We start from the raw sequence: 25,719 nt of genomic DNA on the forward strand, positions 1-25,719 counted from the left end.
ATGGTCCCTCAACTTTAATCTAATTGGAGCAATGGTCTTTCAACTTTAACTCAATTGTATCAATAGTCATTCCAACATGATTCCTCTTGACAGAATTTTGACGGATTTGAAAAAAAAAGACCATAACTACACGTAGTTAAGGGACCATGATCATAGATTTTTAGTTGAGAATTAAAGTTGGAGGTTCATTGCTACAATTTTCTCTTATAAAAATTTATGACACGTGGACGACAGCAGGACCTGTTAGGCCAGTTGGTACTGCCAGCGATGAATACAAGACATGGGCTTCACGTCTGCTTTTTTCTGGTCCAGCCCAAAAGGAACTAGGCTCCCAAATCATGTTAGATTATGGGCCGGAATTTAAAATCTCTTTGGGTTAGCCCGATATAGTTTTAAAAGATTTTAATCCGCCGTCTGTGGGAATCGAACCCACGACCACGTGGTTAAAAGCCACACGCTCTACGGTCTATCAGCTGAGCTAAGACGGCTACACGGCTTTTGTCCTTTTCTTAAGGGAAAATGATCGGATAGTTTTCGTTGTGTACTATTTATATTTGAATTTTAAATTTTAAATGATTTCTGACCGCACGATATACGATGAATGAATACAATTACAGGATCTCTAGGATCACTAGGAAAAAGATCTGGCAATGATCCTTTTAATTTCTTAAGGACCAAGACCTCTAAGCACAGTAAAAGCAGATTCAAAAGAGGTTGGAGGAAAGGGAGGATTGAACCAAAAGATAGGGGGAAAAAGAAGCTGCAAGAGAAGAAAAGAAAAAGGAAAAAAGAAGGAGAAGAGGACTGCCACCAACCCTAGTCATAGTTGGGGTCGCCGGTAAGGAGGAAATAGACAAGAAAAGAGAGCACTCACACAGTGGTGTGAAAACTCTCTCAAAGAGAGAAACACTCTCACCAAACGGAGATAAATTTTTCCTGTTTACAAATACCTTTTCATATCACAAATTAATCATCTTCATTGTTTGGTTCTCAATTGAAATATAAGTTATAGTTAATACTTTTTCTAAAAAGTTCGATTATACTGTCCAAATAACAACTTGAGTAACTAATATGAAATTGTTTCATTGAGTGCATGATGAGAGTTGAACTCTATATTTAATATGTGAAAATTTTATGAACACACTTAATTTACAGAATAAGAGACGACATATTTGCCTATAGTACGATGTGGAATGATTGACAATCAAACATTTTATGAAACAAGAACGATCCATGAATGATTACAATAATAACATTATCCAAATTTTATTTTTTAGATGCTTGCTCAAGATTAATATAACAAGAAACGATTTATGTATACCTTTATTTATTTATGGCTCTTAATTCTCTTTCGATTAATTAAATTTGAAAATTTGAAAATTTGAAAATAATAGAAGTGCAAGTGAAGAAACTAAGAAATTTATGAGTGTACCTGTTTGCTCATCCATGCTTTTATAATAGACTTATTTACACTTGTAAACCTATAACTCAACCTTCGGCTCATTTTATCTCCTGAAATTCAAAATATCCTACACATTCAATGAGTTTAAGAGATATATTTGAATTTTAGGAAGGAAAAGAAGACGAATGTTGAATTTCAAAAGATACATGTATAAATAAGCCTATATAAAATAAGCAAACAACCGAGTTGATACTTCTCAATCTCTGATGCATTAATAATAAACGAATACACTTGTTAACAATATATTGGATTATAACACTATGTGATAGTTGTCAAGTCACACAGAAAAATTTCTCCATAAAAATAACGTGCAAAAGGACCAAAGCACAAGCACCTAAATTCAGCAAAAAGAAACAGTACAACGCTCCTGCCTACGTCCAAACACCCCCCAATTCGTCACCTCTTTGACTCTTCGATACTAAAGTCACGGTGAGGGCATTTTCGTCCCAATATTGTTTCCCCTACTAGCCACCAGAACGCCCCGTACAAACAGATCTCCAAAAACCTTCTCACGCTCTCTCTCTCCGAATAAATTAGTCCCGTCCGATCTCCGGCTCCGCTCAAACGACACCGGATTCATGGGCGTTCCTGCGTTTTACCGCTGGCTAGCGGATCGGTACCCACAGTCCATCACCGACGTCGTGGAGGAGCATGCCAGAAAGGACTCCAATGGCGTCCCTGTGCCAGTCGACGTCTCCGGACCAAACCCTAATGGGTTCGAGTTCGACAACATGTACCTTGACATGAACGGCATTATACATCCCTGTTTTCACCCCGACGGGAAGGTTCGCTCTCTCTTTTTCCTCTGCAATTTCCGTTCGTTTTGTTGTAAAATGTTGATTTTGGTGCTCTCAGAGTTAGAATTTAGCTTAGTATGTGTTTAATGGCAATTTTTTGTTCAAAACTATGGGTTTTGGAGGTGTTTGTTTGGGTTGCTTCAACGATTTCCATACTTTTCGTTGCAGTCGGTGAGAATTGAGTTCCAGATTGATTGTTTGCATGTTATTTCTGTCGTGTTTGCGTTTGATGATCGAAATGATTGATTTTGGTAGTCTTAAGAGGGGAAAAATTTAGTCTTCAGTTATAATTCTTGGATTTAACCCTATATATACACACACACATATACATATACATATACATATATATGCATATGCGTTTATGTGGCTTGAAAATACTTAAATTTAGTGCCTTTTTCTTGTGGGAAGTACGTGACTCCGTTGTTTATCTTTTATATGTTGACTTAAATATTGACTTGGACTGTTAGATTGGGTAAAAGTTATCTTGTTGTTTATGTGGGTGTTTGAAATGTGGGCATTTACCAGGTTATTATGTGCTTTCAGTGACCTCTCGATGATGAAATGCCTTTGCTTAAAGTTGTATTGTGATGACATGTTAATTTTGTGTGTGTGTGTGTGCAGCCTGCCCCTGCTACCTATGATGATGTATTCAAATCAATATTTGATTACATTGATCATCTATTCACATTGGTTCGCCCAAGAAAGCTTCTTTTTTTGGCAATTGGTAAGATTTAACTTTAGACATGTTAAGTAGTTTATCTATAATGGTTTTTCGTGCGCTGAATTTAGTACTTCATATATTTCTAATCTTGCAGATGGGGTTGCTCCAAGAGCTAAAATGAATCAGCAACGTTCTCGACGTTACAGAGCTTCAAAAGATGCGGCTGAAGCGGTAACATCTTACTCACTGTGCATAATTAGTTCCTATCCGGGGAGGCAGTGAACTTATTGTTGTCTTTCTTAAATCTGTTATGTTAGGAAGCTGAAGAGGAAAGACTTAAGAAAGAATTTGAGATGGAGGGGACATATTTGGCTCCTAAAGAGAAACCTGAAACTTCAGACTCAAATGTCATAACCCCGGGCACTCAATTTATGGCAGTGCTCTCGGTGGCACTTCAATATTACATACAAAGTAGGTTAAACCACAACCCTGGTTGGCAGTCTACGAAGGTTGGTTTGACATCATTGCCTGTATTGATTTGCAATTGCCTTCCTCAGTCCCTTCAAGATCAGATGGTTCTCTGTCTATGGAGTAATCCATTCTCTATATTTTTACCATGTACTTCTGGTTTTCAGGGTACTTTGTCTCTCTAAATTTATTTATGGGCTGCATTGGGTGGTTATTTGAAGGTTATACTTTCTGATGCAAATGTTCCTGGTGAGGGAGAGCACAAAATAATGTCATACATCCGATTGCAACGCAACCTCCCTGGTTTTGATCCTAACACTCGACATTGTCTTTATGGTTTGGTGAGTGTTTATTATTTAGGCCTTTTGCGAGTTTTTTATTTGCTATTATCATTATCAGGTTTTTGTAAATAATTTTTTTTTTGCTGTGTGTGTATGCATGTTTTATGTTCTTTGAATGGGAAGCCATTTTGTATTCCTTTGCTGCATTGCTTAGTTCTAAAATGGTATTTGGATCGTCATAATCAGGATGCAGATCTAATTATGCTGGCTTTAGCTACACATGAGGTTCACTTCTCAATATTAAGAGAGGTAGTTGCTCTTTCTTCAGAACATTTTCTAAGTTGTTTATTACAAGTGGTTGATCTTATAGATTGTTTACCAAAATTGTATAGGTGATTACTTTACCAGGTCAACAAGAAAAATGTTTTCTTTGTGGACAAGTTGGTCATCTGGCAGCTGAGTGTCGTGGTATATCTGATGATAATGGAAACGTGGTTGATGATACACCAATTCACCAGAAGAAATATCAGGTTGAAGAACTGGAATCCTGCTTCTCTTTGCTACCCTTTTTGAGTTCCTCTTGATATCATTCTCATATTATTCCTAAATTATATTTTGTTTGTGCAGTTCCTCAACATATGGGTATTGCGTGAATATTTGCAATATGAGCTGGATATTCCCAACCCTCCTTTTCCGCTCAATTTTGAAAGGATAGTGGATGATTTTGTTTTTATGTGCTTTTTTGTTGGCAATGACTTTCTTCCACATATGCCAACATTGGAGATCAGAGAGGTACGTTATTATAGCTAGCAGTCTGTTGCTTTGATTTTCAGAAGTCAGCCAATTTTAGGGGTTTAGGTACTAAGTTTATTGCATTCTCGTCAAACTAAAATGTCTAAGATTTGTTAACTTTTACCGTATCAAACAAATGATTGTTCACTGCTCCTTCTGTTGGTTGTTCACTTTTCTTTTTTACTTGATGAAAGGATAAAGTTGTGGCCTTTTCACATGCAAGCCCTTGATAACATTGCACTTTAGATAAAAACACTTCAAACGCAATGCTTTAGAAAAAGACCTCAGACTTTGTAATGGAAGAAGGCCACCAAAGGAATTTCACAGCTAATGATCAATTAAAGCATGAAATATGTATAGATTAGGTTTTTTTTTTTTTTTTTTTCCCTCAAGTTGATCTTTTGAGGTTTTTTGTATAAAACTTGTAGTTGTTGGGGTATTTTCTAATTTACTATTAACTTTTTACTGCCTCAGGGTGCTATTAATTTATTGATGCATATTTATAGAACGGAGTTCACTGCTATGGGAGGTTATCTTACTGATGCGGGTGAGGTAAATTGCTCTTCTTTACATGTCTGTTACACTTGTATCTCATTCCATTTGCCATAAATGTGTTCTGATGTGTCAATTGCAGTTTCTTATATATGATGTTTGTAATGGGTGCTAAACTCATCAAGTTTCTCTTGTTTTTTATATTTGAAAAATTATCAACTGTTTGGATGTTAACACTTTTTAAGTGAGTAAAAGATCTTAAATGCACCCATGAATGAGGGTTAATGAATGCCATTTCTATCATTGCTACTATAACAATATTGGGAAGACCTTCTTTTGTAATGTAGGAGACTGGTGCACTTAAATCTTATTATTGATCTAATACATTAGCTCACCGTAGTAAATTGTAACTTTAATTATTAGAGAGCCGGCCCTATAGATCTGTGGATGACTGCAGTATTGCGTGTAAATGGGATACAATGCCTGATATTGAAACACAATCAAGATAGCAATGAAAGGAAAGAGTGGAACATGGTTATTCATATTTGTCACATGTGTTTGTTATGTGTAAAATATTTTAATCTCTCTCTCTCTCCCCCTTGCACTTAAAAATGTGGATGTTTGCTCTGTTATTGCTTTTGTTTGTTTTGAATATGTTTCTATGAAGAACTTGTGCGTAACATTTTAATATATTATCTTTTGGCAAAAATCTTTTTGATCTATATTTAACCCTAGTTTATTTTAGTGAATATTGGTACCATGTATGTGCTTATCCATTTGAGTTTCTCTCACAGGTATTGTTAGACAGAGTAGAGCATTTTATTCAGTCTGTTGCTGTTTTTGAAAGCCAAATCTTTCAAAAGCGGGTTCGAATTCAGCAGGTATTCCGCTTCTTTCTGATTTAATGTGTACTATAGGTTCATTTGTTTGTCAATTTACTGGAGCATCATGAAACCAAGGGATGATGACAAATTTAAGCATGATAAAGAATTTACTCCTTTCATTGCAAAATTGTTGTTCGTCCATTATTTTCTTAGTCTTATTTTTGTGCGAAGTTTTTTGTCAATACTGATACCTGGTGGACTCTTTTAAGTTTCTTTTGGTGATTACTTGATTACAACGGAATTCATCTGGTCTTAAATATTTTCCCATTACAATGACTGAGATGTTTGGTTAAACAAAAATGAAAACTTCCTATGAGATGTAAATGATGGTAGTTAAATAAGCCTTTCTAGCAAAAGGCAAGAAATTTATGGGTACATGCTATTATAGGGGCATTTGTTCTGTTCACATGATATTTTCTTTGATGATGAGAGGAAATTTGAACACGATGACAAATCATAATTATGTAGTGACTTATGTGTTATGTCCTGGCCTTATGTAGATCCATTTGAGAAAAGTTAATCCACTCACATTTAGCACTATGAATTTCCCTACATTATATGTGAACCAAAGGCTTAGGGCCTTTCTTTTATAACCATATTTGAGCCATGGAAGTGAACTTTTGTTCTGGGGGTTAATTGTGGGATTATAGGTCACTGAATCAAGCTACGGGTATCCATAACTATTTATTAGTCAGAAATTTGCTCCTTTAGTCAATCATACGGGTCTTTCTTCACACTGATGATGATTATATTGCAGGCTATTGAGAATAATGAAGAGAGACATATAGCTAGAAGAGAAACTTCAGCAGAGCTACCGGTGATGGTGATGGACAAGGTCTGCAATATAATTGTAACTGTTTGGTCAAATTTTAAAATAATACAGTGATAAAAGAACTTAGCTTTTTGTGCCATCTATTGTATATTTGTTCACTCATTTCACTGTAAAGTCATGAAGAGACTGCGGAAGCTTCTTTGAAGGGCAGGCCAAGTAATTAAGGAATGTATTGTGTTCGTGCGTCTGATTTTATTCTGTTTCCCAGGTTAAATTGGGAGAGCCTGGATATACAGAAAGGTATTATGCTGAGAAATTTCAAGTATCAACACCAGAGGAGATTGATGAAGTCAAAAAGGACTTGGTAAGCTCTCTCAGGCAAGACATTTTAGTTATATTATTTGGCTGTGGGTATGGTTTTGTTTTTGGATGTTACACTACTTATTTTTGCTTTTCATGTGAACTGATCTCTTTATTGAATCATCTGCCATATATATTTTGGATTGAACCTTGGAGGTTTAAGCTGTGCGGTGGGTCTGTAGCTCTACCCATCTATAGTTGGCTTTTTTTTTTTTCCTTAGGAAAAAAAAAAAAAAAAATAGTGATCAAGGAAAATGGTTAAATCACTGTGATCAGGTCTGTACATAGCTACGAACAGTCAGGGTAATTTAGGAGATCAGAAGATTTCATATGTTTTGAGTTTTGGAGATTCTTGTTGGGTTCAGTTGCTGCCTTCATTCCATTCTAATAAACTTAATCTAATTTAAAAGCTTTTCATCTTTTTGCTGTTGTTTTTTCCTGGTTTGATAGGACAAGTACTAAGTTACTCTATGCTAAAATATTTTTGTTTCTTTGCAGGTTTTAAAATATGTAGAAGGCTTATGTTGGGTTTGCCGATATTATTACCAAGGAGTTTGCTCATGGCAATGGTTAGTTTGACTTTAACCTTTTGCTTCTTTTACCTACTTTGCCTCATCTTCTTGCTGATCTGGAGGTCTGACTACTCTATCTGCAAGTTGGATGGGTGACATGTTGAGCCACCGTGTTGACTGGATTGATATCCAGTTCAGTTTCAATAACTTTGCTTGTATCTGTAATCGTTTTTTTATTCAGGTATTATCCATACCATTATGCTCCTTTTGCTTCTGATCTCAAAGATTTAAATGAACTGGAAATAACATTTTTCGTGGGAGAGCCATTTAAGCCCTTCGATCAGCTCATGGGAACCCTACCAGCTGCAAGGTCTCTCTCATTTGTGGCTTTGAATTTATTCAAATAAGTTATTTATATATAGAAGATTTCATCTTCTAGATATGATAATGCACAGTATTTCTATTTTACAGCTCTAGTGCTCTTCCGGAAAAATACAGAAACTTAATGACTGATCCAAGATCACCTATCCATAATTTCTATCCTGCTGGTAATAATTGTCTAGTTGTATGGATCTTTTTATACTGTGAAGTTGTATCCTATCCGATAATATTTTTCTTTTGAAATATCTCACTCCAGATTTTGAAATTGACATGAATGGCAAGCGCTTTGCATGGCAGGTATGATCTTCTGTAGTGTTGTTGTTTTTCTTTATTTTTTAAATTTGTGTTTGTTTTTCCTTTTGGAGGGGTAAACTAATGGTAGTTATATCACTTTGTGTGTCTCTGTGTGTGTGTTTGGAAGTCAGGGTGTTGCCAAATTGCCGTTCATTAACGAGATGAAATTGCTTACGGAGACAAGGAAGCTTGAAAGCACTTTAACGGTATGGAAGAGTATTCATTTTCTTCTTAATAATTTTTGCTTCAATTATACTTCATGTTCATATGTTTACTTGTCAAATTTATACCCCTTAAAATGGATTTTGTATACCAATACTTACGTAAAGCATTGGTTTTTACAAGTTCTAGGTTAGCTTGCAAGAGTTATATTTCAGTTTTTACAATCAGGGTTTTTAGGGAAACATATGGCACCATGTTCTGATAGGCTGAATTTTGGGGTTGTGAGAATGACATGAGATTAATCCATCCTATCATGCCTATCTCTTCGAGGTCTGAACAAATAGTAATGAAATTATTGGCTATGTGTATGTATTGATAATTTGAGATTGAAATGTCTGAAAAGTTGATGGTGTTTGGAATCATGGATTACATTTGGGTCAGAGTAGGGAGTTAAATCTCGGATTCTCTATCTTACCGTAGGGCTATTTTGGACATCTTTTAACTGCAATAACCAAGATAAATTGGCCCTCATTTTACTACTACATTTTGAGGGTTCATACTCTTTGTCATATGCAGGAAGAAGAGCAGGCTCGGAATAGCGTGATGCTTGATTTGCTTTATGTTTATCGTTCTCATCCTTTGGCAGCACAAATCAGTATGTACTACCAACAGTTTTATCAGACACCCCTACATGAAAGACACACATGGCAGATAGACCCAATTGCTAGGTAGGTTATTTTAGTAGTAATTTATGGGGACTCATGGTCTAATTGTCACTGGAATTCGCTAGAGTTGCGACCCTCTTTTTTCTTTTTCTTTTTTTCAGTGACAGAATGAATGGATTCCTTTGGTTATCTGAGAGAAATGGCATTAGATATGTAATCCCTTCCCCTATTCGTGGTTACCCTGACCTTGATTACAACCAAGTCTTGTAAGTAGAGCCTCTACTATTGTTGTTTTAGTATTTAAAGAGAATGCAGCGTTTTCATGGTGGGACTTTTCGTATGCAGAAATGTTACATATCTTAATCCGGCAGCTCATAAACACAACCCAGAACTTCCTGAGGGTGTGATCCTGCCCAGAAAGGTATCTGGATTCTTTAAAGTTCTTGTCCAAGTCTTATAGAAATTTTTTTGTTGTAGTCCTTGTCATTACGTTTTACATGGCATGTTACATACCTTTTGCTCATACCCCCTTGTGAAGACATTCGTTCTTCCCATTAAAGCTGGGATATGTGATATATCAGGTTCCTGTGGTTGGTGTTTCTCTAGTTCATGGTTTGCATACATGAAAATATTACATCCTTGTGGCTTTGTTCAATGTGAATTTTCTAATGAAAAATATTATGTTATTTCTATTTTCTTATGGTAAAAAAAAAAATGTGAGTAGCTGCATATGAGTTGAGCTTTTCATTATCATTTCATGTGTTGATTTATCGTCACATTGCTCTGTGTTTGGAGATGCTAAGACAGTTGGGAATATGCTTCAATTTCTTGCCCTCCTTTTCTGTTATCTTTTCTATTACACTTGTTTATCAGGGGGATCTAATTTGGATTGTCCTTTTAAATGTCTTTAGGTTGTAAGACCTACGGACATCAAACCATTCCCTACGTTATGGCACGACGAAGGTCCTCGACGCCAAGGCAGAGAGAGGTGAGTTGACTTCCATTTGTCCTGATTTTACATGTTTTTTGTTTAGTAACAAGATCTATCTCTGAGGATATTTATCTTATAACTGCAACTCGGGGCTCTGGATTGTGGTTTCTGAACCTGATGCATTTGTTTTATAGGCCGCAAATACCTGGAGCAATTGCTGGACCCATGTTGGGAGAAGCAGCTCACCGACTCGTCAAGAGCACCCTTAATATTAGACCTAATGGTTCATCCTCTGGATTATTGGATCAACCGCCATTACGAAATTCCGGAAATTATGCAGGAAATTATCCAGTCAACAAACCAAGGCCAGCTGGGCCCTCTGGGTATGAAAGGGGCTTCCGCGAAGAAGCAACGTATGGAAATTCCTTCAATCCTCAGGTCATGATGGCTAGGCCTAGATTTCCTGCATCAAATGGTATGCAAGGTGACAGACAGAATTTTAGGGCACAAGAAAGAGTACAATATCAAGAAGAGAATTTTAGGACACAAGATAGAGTACAAGATCAAGAACAGTACAACCTGAGATCCGCGATGTCTAGTTTAACAGTTCAAGACAGTGCGAGAACCAGGTCACCTACAGCGGCGCCACCTGGGATGCCAAATTCAGGATACCAAGCAAACCGTAAGCACCAGTTTGTGCAGAACATGGGTGCTCTTCCTTCGCCACCTACCAAGTGGATTAGCAAAGAACCAACTGGAAATGGTGGATTACACGTAAGGAAACAGGAAACTGGATATGGTGGATTACATGTAAGGAAACAGGAAACTGGATATGGTGGAGCATATGAGCAACAGCAGGTCAAGAAGGTCTATCAAGTTAAGACGCGTGCTCCCCAGGATGTCAAACCGTAGAGACCAGACCGGGAGTGATTCCTCAGGATTTATGTGATGTTGTCTTGTTCTTTGTAAGAGGTGCCGCCACATAAATTACTCCAGTTATTAGAGGCTGCTGATCCTGTGGTTCCAATGTGAAAGTGATTCAGCCTCCCTAATTTGTGCAGTCAGTATCGAAAACCGCAGGATTGTTTGTTACATTAAACACAGGACGACTTTTCACCAGAAGCTCTCACAGGTACTAACCGGCTATGGCGGGCATATACGACTAACTATTTCTTAGGTAGTGTGTAAAGTATGCAGTACATAGTTGCAGTTTGTTGTCATAGTTTCATAGGAAGAATTCGGGAAGGCGCTTACCCAAATCAGAAGTAGGGGGTTGGCGTATCATTAGCATGTCGGGAAATAGTATGTCGTCCGAAAGGAATTCAGTGTCCGTTGCTCCAAGAACATTTTCTGTTTATTAGTTTGTTTTTGTACCTGGATATTTGTTTTGAAGTATGATATGATTTGTGGAATTCAAAGGGTTCTGCTGAGGGAACCATTTTTATGACTTTCGCAAAGCGAGATTAAACGCAGGAACGGCGAGATTAACTTGTGTTTGGGATCAACGGAATGTTTGTATTTGTTCATGAGTTTTACCGTCTTAGACGAAACTCGAACCTCAAACCTCGTCCATGGCAAATCTCGACGCATCTTCATATGTGAAATGGAACTATTTGGACTCCGACTTTCTATGCGTTTACTAACACGTGTAAGTTGTAATAAAAGCACGGCCTGTGTTTCGTTTTAATATCCGTAATCCATACAAGTTGCTAGTTAAACACATACCCATCATTTCTTTCTTTTCTCGATTTATGACTTCTCCCGTTCCAAGTAAACATTCCGAGAAAAGAATTGAACCACAATCTTGAATACCAATTGTTCTGAGTTGTATTTCATTAAGTAACAAGAGAGAAGAATTCCTCCACTGTTGCCACAATTCAATACACAAATCTTACAAAACAAAACGACACTATACCTCTGAGAATTTTCAAGCGAATTGAATTATTATATATTTTAACTATTTAGAAAAAAAAAAAACCCCATACCTCCTTGATTATTGCAGAAAATACCCAGATAAGAAAAGCACAAAGAAAAGGAAGAGTCCCCCAAATATGAGCACAGCCTTCTGCCCAGAAGTGAGTGTATTCCCACCCAGCCCGAACTGCTGGTTCTGCGCAAACCCAGCAATCTCCACACTCTTACTCACAAAGAACCCCTGCGCCGCCCCGCACGTCGGACACCTCCAATCCTCCGGCAACTTATCAAACGGCAATCCCGGCGGCACTGGATACGACGGGTCACCCACCGCCTCGTCGTACTTGTACCCACAAGACCTGCATTCGTACACCCCAGTGTTCAACACCGCAAACTTCTCCTCCAGCCGCCGCTTGTCGAACGTTGTTTCGAGTTCCTCCGGCACAGGCTCTGGTGGGTCTACGGAGGAGGCGGGAGGGGGCGATGTGGGTTCGTCTGAAGTGGGTTTGTCCTCCTTTGACACATCAATGGAGTTTTTGTCTTCCTTTGAGACATCAATGGAGTTTGCAGACAACTTGTGGGGTTTTGACGGGATGTGAGTAAGAGAGAGTGAAAAAGTTTGGATCTTTGGGAGGAGGGAGGGATTGGGGAATTGGGTTCTGGGTTTTAGGTGGGAATGTTGGGGGAAAGTGGTTGAGAGATGGAAAGAAAAGGTGGGTCTTGTTGTTGCACAAGCCATGGATGTCTGTAAATCCTCTCCGTGTTTTGTCCGCAATTCTCAGAGCTCCTTTGTTAGTGACAAGAAAGAAGAGAGAGAAAGTGTAGAGAGAGAAGATTAGGGTCAATTTGGGAATGTGATGTTGTTGTTTGTGTATGTGGGTGTTTCAGTGATGTGTGTGCATCTGGGTGGAGGAGAAAGGAAAGGGATCCATTGGAGGGTATATGCTTGCTCTGAAACAGAGAGAGTTGGATAAGGTGGGGAATGTGATGGTTAGAATGTGTAGGTGGATCCAAGTTAATGGGCCGGGTTTTGGGTTTGTGTCCAACTCATTAAAGCCCAATAACCGATTACCCAACCAACCACAGTATAGTTCTAAAGTTTTCACCGCCAAACAAGAACAATATTAGTGACTACTACATATTACATCACAAATAGTAGGTCAAATCTTCACAGAAGGGTAGGTAAATGTGCATTAGGAGTTGTACTTACGTTAGTTCGGATGATATCTAATACAATGGGTTTGTTTTCTTTTTGTAAATACTTGATTAATTTATATGAGAGTGTCTGACCATCCAGCTGATTAGGCTGTCCTACCTAAATTTTTCTCTCACATGCATTCATTCTTGATAAAATAACATCAACGCAAATTTATATCAATATTGTCAATACAAGATCCGTCTTTTAACAAAGGACTGAATTTCATCAGACATAAAATTCCTATCACAAAAAAGTGGATTTAATTTCAAAAATTGCTCTACCAAATCATGATTAACAAGCAAGTTTTTCTATCCTATTCAACAGGAAAAAAAAATCTTAAAAACTAGATGAAATTGAAAATAATATTAGTGAGCTCCTCCCTTGGTCCTCAATTCCTCCAAAGCTGCCTTAACCTGATGCTGCACCAAATCCAACCTCTTTTCATAAGCCTCCAACTCCAAAATCTGCTGCTGCCTCCACTTCTCATCCTCCACCACTTCTCCAACCCCACCTCCGCCACTTCCCATTTTACCTTTCAAACTCAGAGGCATTGGATTCATAGCCAACCCTACTATCAATCGTCTCACATCATGACCAGTATTGATGTTATCATCCGCATTAGTAACATTATTATTCTCATCAAACCACGTCGTTGGCCTCTCATGATCTGCAACGCTACTACTCGCCGCCACATTGTCCTCCTCCCTCTTCACCATAACGTTATTATTATGCGATTCCACGACACAATTATTTCTGTTATCGACATTCCAAATCGTATGTGAAAGCTCGAAAACCGCGTTGTCGTGTGCGTTTTTGAACCGAAACTCTTTCCCGGAGGAGTTGATTTCGTTCATTTTCTTCACGACATTGTGGTACTTCCTCTTTAGTCTTCTCAGCTTCTCCACCATCTTTGTCTTGTTGCATTCAAGCTTTAACCTCGGCTTGATTTCGTCGTACAACGACGTTGTTTCCTTGGCAGTGGTTCTGGTAATTTTGGTTTGTCTGGTGCCGTAGTGGTCAAGAAAGCCACGCAACAGCTCAAGCTCGTCCTCCTTGCACCAAACCCTCTTACCCCGCCGTTTCTTTACCTCTTGTAGGGACGTCAAGGCCTCATTTGCATGGTCAATACGTCGTCGTTTCAGACGGGGCTCGTATATTGTGAAGCTGTAGTCGGAGGTGGAGCTGGATTTTGGTTCCTCCACTTTCTCCTCGTCCTCTTCCTCGTCCTCATGGGGTTCGTATGAAACGTCATTGTCATCGTCCTCGTTGTCATGATCATCAACATTGCGACCCTTTTGTGCTTGCTGGACGTTGTTGTTGCCAGGGTCACGATGATGAAGATCATCCTCAGAGTCAGATTCGTACTCTGAGGATGAATAAGAAGACGAAGAAGACGACATGATCCAACTAAGCAACGGCCGCCATGCCATTTTCGAAACAAGATGTGCAGACCAAACCAGGGATAGAGAGAGCTCGTTCGATCCTTCCCTTTGGATCAGTGGCTTGGTCTGCGTGTGCGAGAGAATTATTGCAGCTAGGGTTCGGAGTTTTAAGTGTATATTTAGGTTGAGCTAAGGATAGATAGGTTTCCATAGTTAAGAAGGTTGTTGAGAAGAATTGAGGATTAATTAAAGTGATGGTTAAAGAGGAATGGATGTGAATGGAGGAGAGCATATATCAATGGCTGCCGGCCACTGTCCGATAATGACTGCTATCCCCTACCTTGCATCCGCATAACCTTTTTTTAAGGTGGGGATTGTATTTACTTTTTAGTGTGTCGGGAATACAGCTAGATATCATGATACAAGTCATTGTATATTTGAAAAATGAAATTTCCAACGACTTGTATTTTGATACTTGTGTACTGGGCCATGTTTCCAGCACAATAAAATAGAGACGAGACCAATTTGTATAAGTGGGCTTTACTCGAATACAGATGTGATACGATGTATTTCTTCGTAAATGTTATGTAGACACAAGGCTAAACCACCACATTGATGTCACATTTTCTAATACGGACGACTCAATAAATAGTAAGACCATTTTCAAATGACTTACAATATTTTTGCTTAATAACTATGGAAAAAATTTCGGAAAAACTCAATAGTTGCTCACAAAATGTGAGCTACGTTCATGAGTTTGAATCAGTTTTTTCGAATTACTACTCAGACCAATCCTATTGAATCCAAATCTTCCCTTTAATTGGAAACGATATTTTAATTTAATTTAAAAAGAGATTTAAACTTTGGATGTATAGTTTAATACGCTCATATAGTTCATTTATAGCGCATTTACGTAATGGTAATTAAAATATAAGGAATTGAATTAAGGAGGAGTTGAAATAAGGAGAAGTCAGAATCGGATTCTTGTTGAATCTGTTTACTTAAACGTTCTGGAATCGGAATAAAATTCCATAAAAGTTATTTACTAATTCAGTAGAATCGGATTATAAATCAGTATGATTACTAAAATGCCATTGTCCCAAATCAAATATTTTATATACTTTAATGGGTTTATAAAGAATAGTCTTGGAAATAAAAAAAGTAAGTGAGGGCATAAAGGGAACAAAAGTGTCATTTCGATTGTCCAAACAAGCAGGAATTGGATTACCACCTATATCTAGGAAATCCAATTCCACCAATACAAGGAATTGAATTCCAAAATTTGTGTGAGCTCCACTTTTTTTAATTCCTCCATGTTTAGTAAACACTGGAGTACTCCGTAATTGGAATTCAATTCCACATTTTCATTCCGATTACGGATACGTAAACACGCCCTTATTTATTCCCAAATCAATCAATTCAATTCTCAATTTACTTTCATTTTGATTGAATTCGATAAGGTTTGTCGAATCAGATTCGATTCCTAAATTTTAAAACATCAAAATGATTGAAGCAGGTGACGGATCTACTAATACTAACTAACTCAAAGTTTATCAATTCGATTCAATATACTTTCATTATGATTGAGTTCGAAAAGTTTGCCGAATAAGATTCGATTCCTAAATTGAAAAAAAAAAAAATCGACATGATTGGATCAGACGAAGGATTTGCTAAACATTTTCATTCATTAATTAACTCAAAAGTTTGGTCAAGGCCACCACCACCACCCAACCAAGTCCACCATCGATCAAGAGTCCCACACGCAACGCATAAACTACAACGAAACCCCGTGAACCAACCAAAACCCACTTGAGACTTGACCCCTTCCCTCTCGCCCCTAACCCCAACCACTTCTCTTTCTCTCTCCTCTCTCTCTCTCTCTCTCTCTTTCTCTCTAAACATAATTTCTAACCCCACCCACGACGTACTCCCCCCACCCGCCAATTTTACCCGAAATTCCCATAACGCCCTCCCCCGCCACCGCCGCGACGTTTATCATGGCCACATAATTTCTAACCCCACCCACGACGTACTCCCCCCACCCGCCAATTTTACCCGAAATTCCCATAACGCCCTCCCCCGCCACCGCCGCGACGTTTATCATGGCTCCCGACCAAGACGACGCCGTTCTCCCCGAAGGCGACCTCTCCTCCTCCTCTCAGGACGAGGAAGAAGACGACGACGAGGAAGAAGATGACGTCGACGTCGACGACGACGACGACGTCATCAACTCCGCCTCGCCTTCCACGTCATCCGCCGGCGCCACGGATTCTCTCCCCGTTGCCATCGCCACCGCAACTCCAACCGTCACCGTCGCCCTTCCCGCTCGGGCCCCGCCTACCGTGCCTCTGACCCTCGCTTCTGCTCCTACCACCGTAATCACAAACGACGCCGTGTTGTCGTCCGATCCCAAACGGCACCCCGCGTTGTCGTCCCAGCCGGAGGAGAAAAAACCGGCTGTGCTCGACGATTCTCGGAGATTATTTCAGAGGCTGTGGACCGACGAGGACGAGATCGAGCTTTTAAAGGGCTTCCTCGACTACACGACGCAGCGAGGCAGCAGAGGCTCGCACCAGGGCCCAAACGACACCGCTTTGTTCTACGACCAGATCAAGTGCAAGCTCCAGCTTGACTTCAACAAGAACCAGCTCGTCGAGAAGCTCCGGCGGCTGAAGAAGAAGTACCGAAACGTAGTCACCAAAATCGAGAGCGGCAAAGAGGTCAGCTTCAAGAGCCCTCACGATCAGGCCACCTTCGAGATCTCCCGCAAGATCTGGAGCAATATCGGCCGAATTGGCGCCGCCGACGAGAACGCCCTCGACGATGAAGATCCGAGCCCTAACCCTAACAATCCTAATTTAAACAGTTACGAGATCAAGGCCGAGGAGGCTGCCGGTTTCGCCGGCGATAAGAAGTCCACGCCGAGATCACGCAAGCGCTCGCGAATACAGCCAAGGTCCGACGAGAAACCCCCTCCTCCGCCGCTACGTGGCGGTTTCATTGAGCCAACACCGGTAATCAAAGATAATAACAACGGCATTAACAGTAACAATGGTGGTGCTGGTACTAATGGCAGCAATTGTAATGTTCACGGGTTGATTGAGGAGACGGTGAAGAGTTGTCTGTCTCCATTGTTCAAGGAGTTACTGAGTAATGCAATGGGTGTCGGGCCATCCAGAGGGTTCGGAGGGTTGGCATTCAATCCGATTCCATTGAGCTTCGGCGGGCCTTTGATGAACTTGAATTTCGGGGGCGGGGAAGTGGCGGATGACAAGTGGAGGAAGCAGCAGATTTTGGAGTTGGAGGTGTACTCGAAGCGATTGGACTTGGTTCAGAATCAGATAAAAGTTGCATTGGATGAGTTGCGGTCCAATGGCGGGTGAACAATCGATTGAAGGAAGGCATTGATGTAAGTTCGGGGACTCTTCAGAACCTTGAATTCTTTGTTCATATAAATTTGCTTGATCAATGCTGCAGCAGGTGTTTGCATTTTACGATTTTTTTTCCTTCTTTCGTTGATTTCATAGAACAGTTTATGAATAATGGTTTTCCGATCGTTGTCTAGTCCTTTCATAGTTTTGTCCATACTCTTTAGACGTGTAGATAATTGATGAATAATTTATAAATTAGAAAGTTTTCGCTTCTTTCCCATATGTTGTTGCACCTGAGATGTTCGTCGACATAAATTGATCGAAGTTAGCCTCTTTATTATCGCGCTCGATTGCAGTGATGTTCAAAATTTGGAGATGTTATGTGTGAGAGGGCAGCTCTCTCATGGTTCGCATGACTGGTAGCGGTGATTGCTGTTACAAGAGAAAGATCGGCGCTTCATGTTTTAGAGATATCTGTATGTTTCAATGACCTGAACCTCTTTGTTCTTGATTTGCAAGACTGGTGCTTGCAGTTAAAACGGGATACGACAGTGAGAGATGTCCTGTATTGTTTTCTTCGGTGTATACGATGATTAGAACTACGCAGATGCATATACATATACTTGGATTTGTGTTTGTGTTTGTGTTTGTTAAGCAGGGAATTGTTTAAAGATGTGCGTATATAAGCCGTGTATAGATACCAATGTATTAAAAGGGCGAGGTGTCCGAGGGATAGCTTCGCGTCACGCCTCACGAAACCTAAATTTTTTAATATATGCACTGAGCATACACATATATTATATTAAAAAAAAAGAAGAAGATTATTAATTAATAATCACCTTGAGCACACGCATATATTATAGATACATATACTCACACATATATACATATATTATATATATAAAATAGAGGATGAAAAACACAATGAGTACACGTATAACAATGTACGCAGACGGCACACACATCCTTTATATAAAAAATAAAAATCAGAAAACAAGGCAGGGAGATGATAGTGCAAGGAAGAGGTATGAGCTAGTTAAAATTCTACCCAAAATTTGGGTTTGGGAGTTTTAAAATAAAAAATAAAAAATTCCCCTGAGGCTTACTTAGGCAGCTCCGGCTACGTCTTCCGCCCACTCCCTCAAAACAGAGACGGCAACCCTCAAGCCTAGCCTCACAAGGCGCCTAGGTGCGCCTTGAGGCGAGCCTTTTAAAACATTGATAGATACACGTCTTGCAACAGGGCGTGGCGTATGAACTAGTTAGACATGCTTTGTCTAATGAGAGAAGGGGTCGCAACGGCCGTGTGCTAAGCCGGCTTATCAAGGTACATTCATGTTGCATTTCGTAAATTCAGGCTTGTCAAGGTCGTTTCTGTTGGAGATTCGGAAATTTGAGCCGAATCAAGTTCGAGTTTTGTCGAGATTACGAGCGCAGCAGTTGCATTGTATGATGGTGTAGTTGAGAATCCGATACATTTTCGAATACATTCCTACCACTTCAAGCACGACACGCGAGCACCGTCGGAAATTCATAACGTCAAAGTCATGCAACGGAACAACTCATGGAAACGAGCTCGGAATTCAATTTCTCGACACGAATTGTTTTGGATGTTCAATGACAATCCATTATTGAGGAAACATTGAAATCTTTTTTTTTTTTTTTTTCCTTGAATTTGTGTAATGTCTTGTAATAATAACGAAGAGAAATGAGACTTCAATCAGTGGCTTTGGATGTCTCACCGACGGGGGGTTAATCGTGAAATCAATACATGTGAAATTTGGACTTCGTTTTCTCGAATACTTGTTCAGCAATCACCGCGCCGTTCCCGTCGGCCTTCTTGATCTCCATGTTAGCCTTCTGATAAAATGCAGTGCCCCTCAACGCGTCCGCAATGAAATCATCGAAGCCAATTGCTATGGCGGCTTCAGCCTTCGCTCCGTAAACCAACCTCTGTTCAGAAAGAGCAAACACAGATTGTTTAAACCGCATAAAAGTATGATCTTGTTATTATTTCGACGAAATTAAAAGTTCGAAAATTGGACCTTAAGTCTTGAAAGATGGATAGCACCAAAGCACATTGGGCATGGCTCACAGGATGCATATATTTCACAGTCTGCGAGCTCGATCTGATTGAGCTTCTTACAGGCCTGTGGAAAACAATTGTCCCAAGAATTGACATCGGAAAAAGCATTTGGAGGTTTCCGATTTGGAAGTACCAAGATAAAGAATATAACAGATGACAGAAGCAACATCATAACTATAACTTGTAGAAACCGGAAACAAGCATATAAAACACGTTTGCTAAGATCTATGTACATACATACTCATCATGCTTACAACTCTGATGACAATGCTGATCATAAAAACCTTTCGTATACATATTTCAAGCTCACTTGGTTATAAAAACTAAACAAATTGGACATGGCTTTAAGTCTTCCCTAAATGCATTTATGCCCAAATGCTGGTACAGATCGAACAGTTTTGACATTATATTAAAAATCATGAATGCAGTAAGCAAAACCCCTCTCACGAGGCAACGCAGTTATATATTAGTCTAACCTCTCTTATGGCAGTAACCTCTGCGTGGGCAGTCGGATCAGTGTGTTTTAGAACCATGTTGTGACAGCTTACGACTATCTCATCATTGCGAACAATAACTGCACCAAATGGGCCTCCATCTCCACAATCAACTCCCTTATAAGCTTCCCCAACCGCTTCTGTTAAGAATTTGTGGTCTCTATCCTGTACAACTGGTTGAACAAACAAAACAAAAGGCAAAGCATGATAAATATGAAGACCAGATTGGGTTGCAAGTACCGCCTTTTTCTGACAAAGCAAATGAGTAAATGGAATTATTTCATTAGATCGATGTTATAAATTGAATACCAATAAAAATCATATGAAAAGAATATAAAACACAATTGCTCATCTATACTAACAATAAACTTAAATTCCTCAACAACCAGCTGATAGCGTGAAATTAAATGGAAAAAGTGACAGCTCAATTGGCATAACCGCACAAGTACATGATGATTGATTGTTTATATACTTAAGTAATCTTCATTGGTTTTCTGTGTACACTGGGCAAGGGGACATGGGAATGAAAAATAAGACGGGTTTGGTGTTACCTTCTTGATGTGCAGCAAATGCAGCGGCCACAGAAAGGGTTCCATCTTGTGTTTCCACCCCTGCCAAAAAGAAGAGGAATAACAATGAATAACCAAAGCACCCAAAATTTCCCAAGTATATATAGCAGACATCCACATTTCTTACAACACTCTGAACTTTACAATTAATAAACAAGTTCCACAACTTATCGGGATTTCTGATAACAATTTAAGGGAAACAACATTGTAAACAATCAAAGGTCTGACCAGTTTTAAGCTTTCCTAGCATTTCAGTGAAAAGGAAAAAGAATAATCGGCAAGTGAAATACGAGAAAGAAAACTCCAACAACAACAACAACAACAAAGCCTTTTCCCACTAAGTGGGGTCGGCTACATGAATCCTAGAACACCATTGCGCTCGGTCGTGTGTCATGTCTTCCGTTAGATCCAAGTACTCAAGTCTTTTCTTACAGCAGCTACATAGTTGACCAAGTTCTGTGTAAAGGATGACGGGTCCAAACAGTATCACAAAGCACTATATATAGCAGACAAAATTTCCCAAGTATATATAGCAGACATCCACATTTCTTACAACACTCTGAACTTTACAATTAATCAACAAGTTCCACAACTTATCTGCACTTCTGATAACAATTTAAGGGAAACAACGTTGTAAACAATCAAACGCCTGACCAATTTTAAGCTTTCATACATATACATAGTATTCTTAGCATTTCAGTGAAAAGGAAAAAGAATAATTGGTAAGTGAAATACGAGAAAGAAACTCCACAAAACAAAAACCTTAGGAGTGACTGCACTCGGAATATAATGAAAGCGTAAGATCATCTAGTAACACTGAACAGATCACAGGTTTTCCAAGGAAAAGGAGGACGGTAATTCATGGTTGAAACTTGCTCCAATGCCATCACATTGCAGTCAAGGGCCCAAAAGCGATCCTATATAGAGAGAAAAAGTCTTGACACCGCTACTGGATATGACAAAAGACATGTAACTTACAGATTTTGCAAAGACAATGCAAAGTTTCCACATTTTTAGCAAGTTTGTGTACAGCAGCTACATAGTCGACCAAGTTCTGTGTAAAGGATGGCTGGTCCGTACAGTATCACAAAGCACTATAATGCTTATTAATTATCATTTGGCATTATAATACCCACGTTAAAATGAAGTCCCCAAAAAAATGCACAAGGATGCAGACTACATTCCTCGTTTGGTCGTTAATTCTTTTGTCAAGTGATTCATCGTGCCTAGTCATTTTGAATTCCAATCATGGAATTGCATTTGATTATTCAGAATCATTTCAAGTACATTGTAACCAGAAATTATATGATCTTCACAGCTAGTCTGCCTTATTGTTAGCATCAAAATTTCATTCTTTTGAACTCTCCCATCGAAATAGATCCCTACATAGCCATCCTCCACCGGAGCAGGGTGTTTCCGATAATCATATTGATGTGCATCCCTTCAATCAAATAACACAGAAACCCAAAAAATAAAAATAAAATGTACTCCTTTCGAATCTTTTTGCTGTCGAACTACCATTCTAAACTTACTTTTCTACTCTCTTAAGCTAAAACCAAGGCAAGTCTTGGGTTAAAAAGCAGTGGAAGCAGTTGCAACATACAAGCAGCCACCAATTTGCTGGACAAAGTTGATCCACAAAATTCCAGACTTACCCTAAACAAAATCTGCAAATCGGAACAAGAAACGATCCCAAAACCATAGTTTCAAACTAAAAATTCAGAAGATTTAAGTTTTACCTCAAAAAAATAAAAAAATAAAAAGAGTAAAAATTCCAGATCAAACCCATATACAATAATTGATCAAACCAACCAATCACATATACCCAATTCACCATAGATTGTTAAGACATACATGATCCAAGAATTACCCAACAAAGACAGTTAAAAAGTAAAAATGGGTCTTGAAACGATCGTACCGTTAGCTTCCGCCATTGATGGGATTTGGGATTGCGCGAAGGAAGAATGAAAGATCAGAGGAACGGGGAAGTGAATGGGGTAAGTCAAAAGAAAGAAATTGGGAGGATGGAAGGAAGCGTGGAAGGAAAGGAGAAAGAAAGCGCGATGAGAAATGGAGAGATTGGGATGAGGAGGGAGAGCTGTGAATTGTGATGGTCCACGAATTAATATATATATATATATAGTTGTCGTTGGTAAAGTGCGAGAAGGAGATTCAACTGAAAGCGCAAAAGAGCAAGAGCGACAAAGACACGACATGTCGAGGTGTGATTATGAGGAGAGATACACAAGCAACTCCGGATCCCTTCTCACCAAATCAACCAAGTTCGGAAAGAGATCCGGAGGTGTGATTTCAACGGTCCGAAACTTTGTGGATTGATGGAAAGGGATCCGGAGAGGATATTTTTCCCACATTAGTGGTATTTTGAGCCTAACATGTTTCAAAACGATATTATTTTATCGCATCACATTAAATTATTGGTTTGAAAATACATCACAATGATAAGGATAATGTTATTCACACTTATTTTTATGTCTTACATACTCTTGTTAATTTTTTTTTCATTCATTTTCATCAATTTATTCGATTACACAGATGAAATTTGAGAGAAGCTTGTGAAAAGTAAAAATTGGCATGTAGTTAGAACCTACTACACGTTGTGTGTTTTTGTTTTTCATATCTCATCGAGCGGTTTAGAATATACCATGATGGCATTCTAGTTGCAAGTAATTCATTTTATAAATAGACCCTACTTATTCTTATTGATTTCTTCAATCCATTTGATTAGACGATCGAAAATTAAAAGGAGCATGTTAGAAGTAAAAATTAGTATGTAGTTAGACTACTCTATTTAAAACCTACCGGACATTGTGTGTTTCTATTTTGCATATCTCATCTAGTGATTGATTTAGAATATACCATTATGGCATTTTAGTTGCACGTAATTCATTTTATAAATGGACCCTACTTCTTGTTTATAACTACGTGATCAACACTCTTGCTTGACAGACACATTATTATATCCCAAAATTGCATAAACGTACTTTAAATTATAATAAATTTGTGCAAATATTAGTCAAAGCTAGGAATTTTGCCAATTGGTAACTCAAATTCATATAAACTACGTCATTCATTTTTTTTTAAAATTATTATTAAAGAGAGGTGGATGATTCGAAACTATTAAAAAAGCTAATAGAAAGGAAAGTTTTTAATCCGGGATGCATGTGTAAAAACTCAATATCCTATCTTCTAAGGTATTAGACTACATGCAAACTACCTCATTCGTTATTTCAGTTAAAATTTAATCAAAACGTATCATTCATTATTTTAATTAAAAATTAATCAAAATTTAACGTCTCCATATCATGCGGATCGCTTTCTAAGAATATTTTTGCCAATTAAAGACGCTTAAATAACTTAGCGTACGAATCTCATGTGACGTTTACGTACACTCCTAATAATTCAAATGTCAGTTGTGAAATTTTGTCCTAATTACATAATAATTTATGGAAGTTTTGACGCTTATAATGGGTGGAAAAGGAATCTTGTTAGTACCAATTTCGTTTTCTTCTTCTTTATTTTATTTTTAAATAAAATACGATAATATATTTTTGTGTAGACTCAAAACTAGAGAGGCTAGTAGTTAATGGTTATATATATTTTTGGATAAATTACAAAAAACCTATATCAACTATGAATTGAACCACACTATCATACTCCATATTTAGAATTTTTTTGCAATGTTATACCTCCGTTAGTTAGTCTGTGAATTTCTCAGTTAAATGTTGACGTGGCTTGATGCGGGGCTCATTTCCTCGTCCGGATGGATTCCACGTGGCACCACACCCAAAGTTTTCACGCCAAATGGCATCTAGCTGAGATTTCCAATACACATGGCTTTCTCATCGGATGACACGTGGATATTCCATTAAAATTTTAAAAAAATATTTAAATTAAAATTTTAAAATTTTAAAAAGTAAAAGTATGTTGTAAAGTGTGCCATTCAAATTCATTCCCACCCCCCCCCCCCCCCGTGGGTACACCTAAACCCTATCAACCAAATTGGATTCCCAATTCCAGAAAAAGAAGAACCCTAACCCTAGTTCTCATACCAGTGACTCCAAATCTCGAACAATCAAATTAGAAATTCAGTGAAAACCCCAAATCATCTTGTCGGCTCGCTTCCCTCACTTCATTAGTGTTGGAAAGGGGTTTCATTAGCTTCGAAGAAAAAATGAAGGATTCGACATGGGGTGGTACGTGCGCGAGGATCCCGATGAAACGACGCCTACCTATTGTAAGTTTTTTTTTTGTGCTTTTGATGATTCCAAATGCACACTGAACTTACTTATCGGAATTGGTTGAATATGAGTTTTGTGTATTCTTGTTTGAAAAGGTGGATTTATGCTTTGAGAATTTGAAATGGTTCCTGAGGTGCTGTATTAAGGGTTTATAGCTTTGTTTATTCTTGTCAAAAAAGGTGGATTTATGCTTTGTTAATTCGAAATGGTTCCTGAGGTGTCGGATAATGGGTTTGTAGCTTTGTTTATTCTTGTTTGAAAGGGTGGTTTTATGCTTTCTTAATTCGAATTGGTTACTAAGTTGTTGGATAATGGGTTTGTTGCTTTGTTTATTCTTGTCGATATAAGGTGGTTTGTTGCTTTGTTTATTCTTGTCAAGATAAGGTGGTTTGTTGTGGTTTGTTGCTTTATTGTTTTGTTTATTCTTGTCGAGAAATGGTTAACATGCTTTGGCTGTTTGCATATAGTGTGTCGGCTTTGACTTTTCATAACATGTGGTTTGTTTTGTGAAGAATCTTGTGCTTTGGTTTTT

The 25,719-nt window shown here is 38.6% G+C and overlaps 4 protein-coding genes and 1 non-coding gene across 5 annotated transcripts; 2 read left to right on the plus strand and 3 right to left on the minus strand.

The window, feature by feature from the left end:
* Positions 1-408: 408 nt before the first annotated feature.
* Positions 409-488, minus strand: TRNAK-UUU (transfer RNA lysine (anticodon UUU)). Its single transcript has one exon. It is a non-coding gene; the product is annotated as a tRNA-Lys (tRNA).
* Positions 489-1,915: 1,427 nt separating this feature from the next.
* LOC137722271 (5'-3' exoribonuclease 4) lies at positions 1,916-10,988 on the plus strand. The gene is given in 23 exon segments (XM_068461237.2): positions 1,916-2,247; positions 2,881-2,983; positions 3,075-3,151; positions 3,238-3,429; positions 3,610-3,729; positions 3,916-3,978; positions 4,062-4,199; positions 4,297-4,461; positions 4,936-5,013; positions 5,748-5,834; positions 6,595-6,672; positions 6,878-6,973; positions 7,468-7,538; positions 7,723-7,851; positions 7,953-8,029; positions 8,119-8,159; positions 8,288-8,362; positions 8,895-9,046; positions 9,145-9,249; positions 9,329-9,404; positions 9,895-9,971; positions 10,109-10,813; positions 10,815-10,988. Coding segments are annotated over 23 exon segments (2,961 nt in total). The 5' UTR covers positions 1,916-2,040; the 3' UTR covers positions 10,864-10,988.
* Positions 10,989-11,718: 730 nt separating this feature from the next.
* On the minus strand, positions 11,719-12,794 carry LOC137722272 (uncharacterized). Its single transcript, XM_068461238.2, has one exon. The coding sequence runs from the start codon at positions 12,565-12,567 to the stop codon at positions 11,908-11,910; it is 660 nt and encodes a 219-aa protein (XP_068317339.1). The 5' UTR covers positions 12,568-12,794; the 3' UTR covers positions 11,719-11,907.
* A 3,380-nt stretch (positions 12,795-16,174) lies between these two features.
* Positions 16,175-18,059, plus strand: LOC137722624 (putative transcription factor At5g28040). Its single transcript, XM_068461670.2, has one exon. The coding sequence runs from the start codon at positions 16,511-16,513 to the stop codon at positions 17,789-17,791; it is 1,281 nt and encodes a 426-aa protein (XP_068317771.2). The 5' UTR covers positions 16,175-16,510; the 3' UTR covers positions 17,792-18,059.
* A 1,282-nt stretch (positions 18,060-19,341) lies between these two features.
* Positions 19,342-23,123, minus strand: LOC137722597 (Cytidine/deoxycytidylate deaminase family protein). Its single transcript, XM_068461639.2, has 5 exons — positions 22,847-23,123; positions 20,911-20,970; positions 20,342-20,532; positions 19,825-19,929; positions 19,342-19,732 (listed from the first exon to the last, which is right to left on the minus strand). The coding sequence occupies exons 1-5, from the start codon at positions 22,860-22,862 to the stop codon at positions 19,544-19,546; spliced, it is 561 nt and encodes a 186-aa protein (XP_068317740.1). The 5' UTR covers positions 22,863-23,123; the 3' UTR covers positions 19,342-19,543.
* Between the last annotated feature and the right edge of the window lie 2,596 nt (positions 23,124-25,719).

Source organism: Pyrus communis, chromosome 4 (assembly GCF_041283825.1).
Source record: "Pyrus communis isolate YQ-2024b chromosome 4, ASM4128382v1, whole genome shotgun sequence".
In the NCBI taxonomy this organism is placed as follows: domain Eukaryota; kingdom Viridiplantae; phylum Streptophyta; class Magnoliopsida; order Rosales; family Rosaceae; genus Pyrus; species Pyrus communis.

Coding starts and splice junctions, on each gene's coding strand:
- LOC137722272 (XM_068461238.2), bottom strand. CDS start 12,567: ATGGCTTGTGCAACAACAAGACCCACCTTTTCTTTCCATCTCTCAACC.
- LOC137722624 (XM_068461670.2), top strand. CDS start 16,511: ATGGCTCCCGACCAAGACGACGCCGTTCTCCCCGAAGGCGACCTCTCC.
- LOC137722597 (XM_068461639.2), bottom strand. Junction 20,533..20,910: donor ATTTGCTGCACATCAAGAAG/GTAACACCAAAC, acceptor TTGTTCAACCAG/TTGTACAGGATAGAGACCAC. Junction 19,733..19,824: donor TCCATCTTTCAAGACTTAAG/GTCCAATTTTCG, acceptor CTTTCTGAACAG/AGGTTGGTTTACGGAGCGAA.